The sequence below is a fragment of the Cariama cristata genome, unplaced genomic scaffold, assembly GCF_000690535.1.
Source record: "Cariama cristata isolate BGI_N322 unplaced genomic scaffold, ASM69053v1 scaffold27950, whole genome shotgun sequence".
NCBI classification, from domain to species: Eukaryota; Metazoa; Chordata; class Aves; order Cariamiformes; family Cariamidae; genus Cariama; species Cariama cristata.
In genome coordinates this window covers 1,000-4,869 of record NW_009593487.1, presented here as the reverse complement: position 1 = coordinate 4,869, position 3,870 = coordinate 1,000, and the positions used below count along the sequence as shown (strand labels likewise).

General features: G+C 39.8%; 1 protein-coding gene across 1 annotated transcript in view; it reads right to left on the bottom strand.

Annotated features, from left to right (window-relative positions):
• Positions 1–2,134, bottom strand: part of GNPAT (glyceronephosphate O-acyltransferase) — a gene marked incomplete at its 5' end in the record, with an annotated part of 18,412 nt that extends 16,278 nt beyond the window's left edge. Inside the window, 1 exon segment of the mRNA XM_009694592.1 lies at positions 1,760–2,134. Coding sequence (XP_009692894.1) covers positions 1,760–2,134 — 375 coding nt within the window.
• Positions 2,135–3,870: the final 1,736 nt, after the last annotated feature.

Here is a 3,870-nt window from a genome sequence, read left to right as displayed (position 1 = left end):
GGAAAGAGATACTGTTCTCATTCACCCGTAAAAGGCTTACCATACAGTCGATCCCGTGTGAATTAAGTGCACATCCGCTATAGAGCTAAGCACTTACTGCCCAAAATCAGGAATCTAAAAACCAGACTAGTCGCATATAGCAAGCTAAAACAAACAAATGCATTTAATTTCACGTATTGAACATTAGCAACCTCAGCGATTTGTCACAAGAACAAATTCTAGTATGCCTGTGCAAAACTGTGTAAACTCTGCCCAGACAGGAGGCACACTAATCGCAGACTGTTGGGCATATTGCCCAAGGTAGCCTCAGTTAGATATTTCCAGTAATCTCTAGTGCAAAGTTGATAACTAGCCTGCACTGGCAGGTCTGCCCCTTCAACCACTTGATGCTAGCCAGGAAAAAAATCCATCGAAGTAATTTTCCATCAAAAAGCAGCACTTCAGAAGAAAACATCACACAAATGTCTTTCTGTCAAATCCTCTGTAAAATATTTTCTTTCAGCAGATGTTTCAGTGTTTCTAAAGTTGAAAGATTCATTTTTTGGATTTCATGCTGCTCGGCAATTCATGATGGCAACAGGATTATCTTGTAGGACGTGGTTTAGTTTGTCACATCGTAACAGGTTTTGATAGATCATAGGTACCATTGATCATTAAAAAAATAAACAGAAAAATTTTAAAAATTAAAAAATATTTAATTCCACTCACTCAGGACTAACCAAAACATCTTACATACTTCTATTGACCTGGAATTATTTTTCGTGACTACTGAAAATAGTTACTCTGCTAACTAACACACACTCTTATTTCAGCCAGTTCAACACAATGTAAAATATGAGCCAGTTTGACTATAAAATATTTTATTCATTACAAAGTAGTAGCTGCCCTTCATCTTAAAATAAAAATATAGTTACATCTTAGACAGTGTTTCTAAATCCCTCTACAACTACCTGAAAGGAGGTTGTAGTGAGATGGGGATTGGGCTCTTCTCCCCGGTAATTAGCGATAGGACAAGAGGAAATGGTCTCAAGTTGCGTCAGGGGAGGTTCAGGCTGGACATTAGAAAGAACTTCTTCACTGTTAGAGTCGTTAGGCATTGGAACAGGCTCCCTAGGGAGGTGGTGGAGTCATCGTCCCTGGAGACGTTCAAAAAACGTCTAGATGTGGCACTTCAAGACATGGTTTAGTTGACAGGGTGGCATCAGGTGTATGGTTGGACTTGATGATCTTTGAGGTCTCTTCCAACCATAATGATTCTATGATTCTAATTCAAATAATTCTCTGTGAAATTTAACTCTCATTCTAGGGAAAGTAGCATTTATGACCGGTTCATAAATATATCACCAGCCTATAAAATTCCTGCAAGACATCCTCAAGCACAAAAACACCTACGAAGAAGGAGATTTCTTATGTCTTTCACGCTGCTGCTCTGTGACGAGGACAGTGGAGGAGGAGAAGGAAAAAAAAAAAAAGTCAAGCACACTGAATAAGTTAGATGGTGAAGTGTCATACATGCTAAATCAAAACACTATTTCATGAACGAGCTAACTAACGGCTTCAGTGGCAACTCCCTGGTGAATCAGTATTTGTTTTTCCTGCCAAAAGAGTACAGCTCTCAAGTTACTGATTTATTGGACCATCTTTCAAACTACAGCTATCATGTTTGACAAGGTCAGCAATAATCTTTTTTTCCCTGCTGTCACACAAAGCTTGGCTGTGTACAATCTCCCTCATCTTACAGCTCAGTCTCCAGACTCACCTGCTTGATAACATACTGAACTTGCTCTGACTGGAGAACAGCACTTTTAATAGCATTTGGCTTGCAAGGTGAAAGTCCCTTGTAGATCACAGGAGTGTAACATTTCATTGCATATCTCAAGTCGCTGGACAATCGTCTTTCCTCCAAGATATCTTCAAACTCATCTCTTTTCTTTGATGTGAGCTCTTTCTGCTGGGAACATACAAATCAAGAATGAGACACTGTCTCGAACCATTCAGCGGTCTGCTTGGCCACAGTACCAAAATAATACTTTTGCAACGTTTGGGGTTTCTTTTCAGCTTTCTGTAGTTTTTTTTTCACATTCTGAGTGCATGCACAAATATTACCTGCTTGGAACAACGCTGCAGAAAGAAACTAAAAAGAAAAGGGGGAAAAAAAACCCAACAACAAAAACCCCCAACCTTTTCCAACTGCAAAGATCCACAAATCACCCTATGCCACATGTTACTTAATTCTGCCCAACAGGAAGAAGTTGGGAGAACACCTGAGCTTTGAAAGCTAAAGTGCCTTGCCTCCAGCCTCTCCATGATTAATAGGTATTAACTAAAACACCTTTGATTGCAACTCTCACACCTGCATGAAGACAATGCCATGAATGACATTATAAAAACACAATCATCAACACAAAAAAAGTAATCCCTGAAACTCTGAGTTGCATCTGGGATCTTGGCGATTTGTGCTGGCTTTCACCAAGCTTGGACATAAGGTAAATAAAACACAGCCAGGCAGGAACAAATCAAAAAAAAACCCAAAAAAACCAAAAACCATTATCAGCCACATGAAGATCAAAATGCAATATGATGCACATGTAGGTAAAAAGAGAGCACAGCCTCTGAGTAACCACCACCACTGCTAAGCAGGAAAACAAACAGTACATCAAGAACTAATTGTGGATCCGTCCTGCTGCCGAAATCTCAGCAACACCACTCGTTCCCTTGAGTCAGTAGCCATTCCCTGTGCTGGAAAGAGAGGTCTCCTGTTACCTCCTATAACACCACAGTTCCTATGAATGACCCCCTCAGTCTTTCCAAACCTGAAACTGTATTTCTCTAAACTTCAGAACAGCAGTAATAGCCACCAGACAAGCAAGGCAACTGGAGCGAGCCTCTGTGAAACACAAATACAAAAGTATTGGTTATTCATTAGAAGATGCTAAAAATAATAATAAATGCTTATGCCTTCCTCTACAGCAGCACTTGAAAGGTAGCACGGGCATCTCTTTCATTCATTCTGCCTCCTCTCCCTATACACAACCTGTGCAGAAACAGTCTGGTAACGAAGGATAAAACATGTTGTTTGATGGGCTCTTACAGTGACCTTTTCTGGTGTTGAAAGTCTGGCCAGCAAACACAGGGGAGAACAGCAGCACCAGATAAGCAAAACGCCCAGCAGTGGCAGCTGGGTTTTCAGCCTTGGGAGAGTGAGTCAGCTTTCGCTGCCAGCTGACCACAGCCACATCAGCACCACTATCAAAGCAGCTGACATTTAAAGTTAGTAGAGAGCAAACATTTCAGTTCCTGTCCATTCATCAAGACAAAATAATTTGGCAAAACAAAACAAAAAACACTCAAATCAGGAATATCTTCACTTAAGAGCCACAAAAAATCCTTCAAAACCTCAACTGTATCAAAGGCCAATTTAATTTTATCAGAGAACACAAATCCTACTGTAGTGTTTGACCTTCTCATATTCTTTTCCCCACACGGTACAGTCAAATTTGGATATCATCCTTCTGATACAGTAGCATTTGGTAGATTGTCTAACTTTTCTTTCCCCTGCTGTAGTTTAGAAAATTGTCCCACAGTAACTGCAGAACAAACTCTCCAGGGACTTTTAAAACAATCCTATACAAGGTATTAAACCCAGGCCTGTATTCATTTAAAACTTTTAGTTTGGTTTTTTTTTTTTCTACATGATTTAGCATTACAGTTGACAATCTTTCTTCTTCCCCAGCTTCCCACTAGTTGGTATTCTACAAGAGCCAAGTAAGCTAAGAAGTGTTAAGAAGATTGGAAATAGTTTCTATCAGCCATCTGTTGCCATTGACACCTCATATCAACCACCTTGATTAAAAATAAAACAGAAAAAAA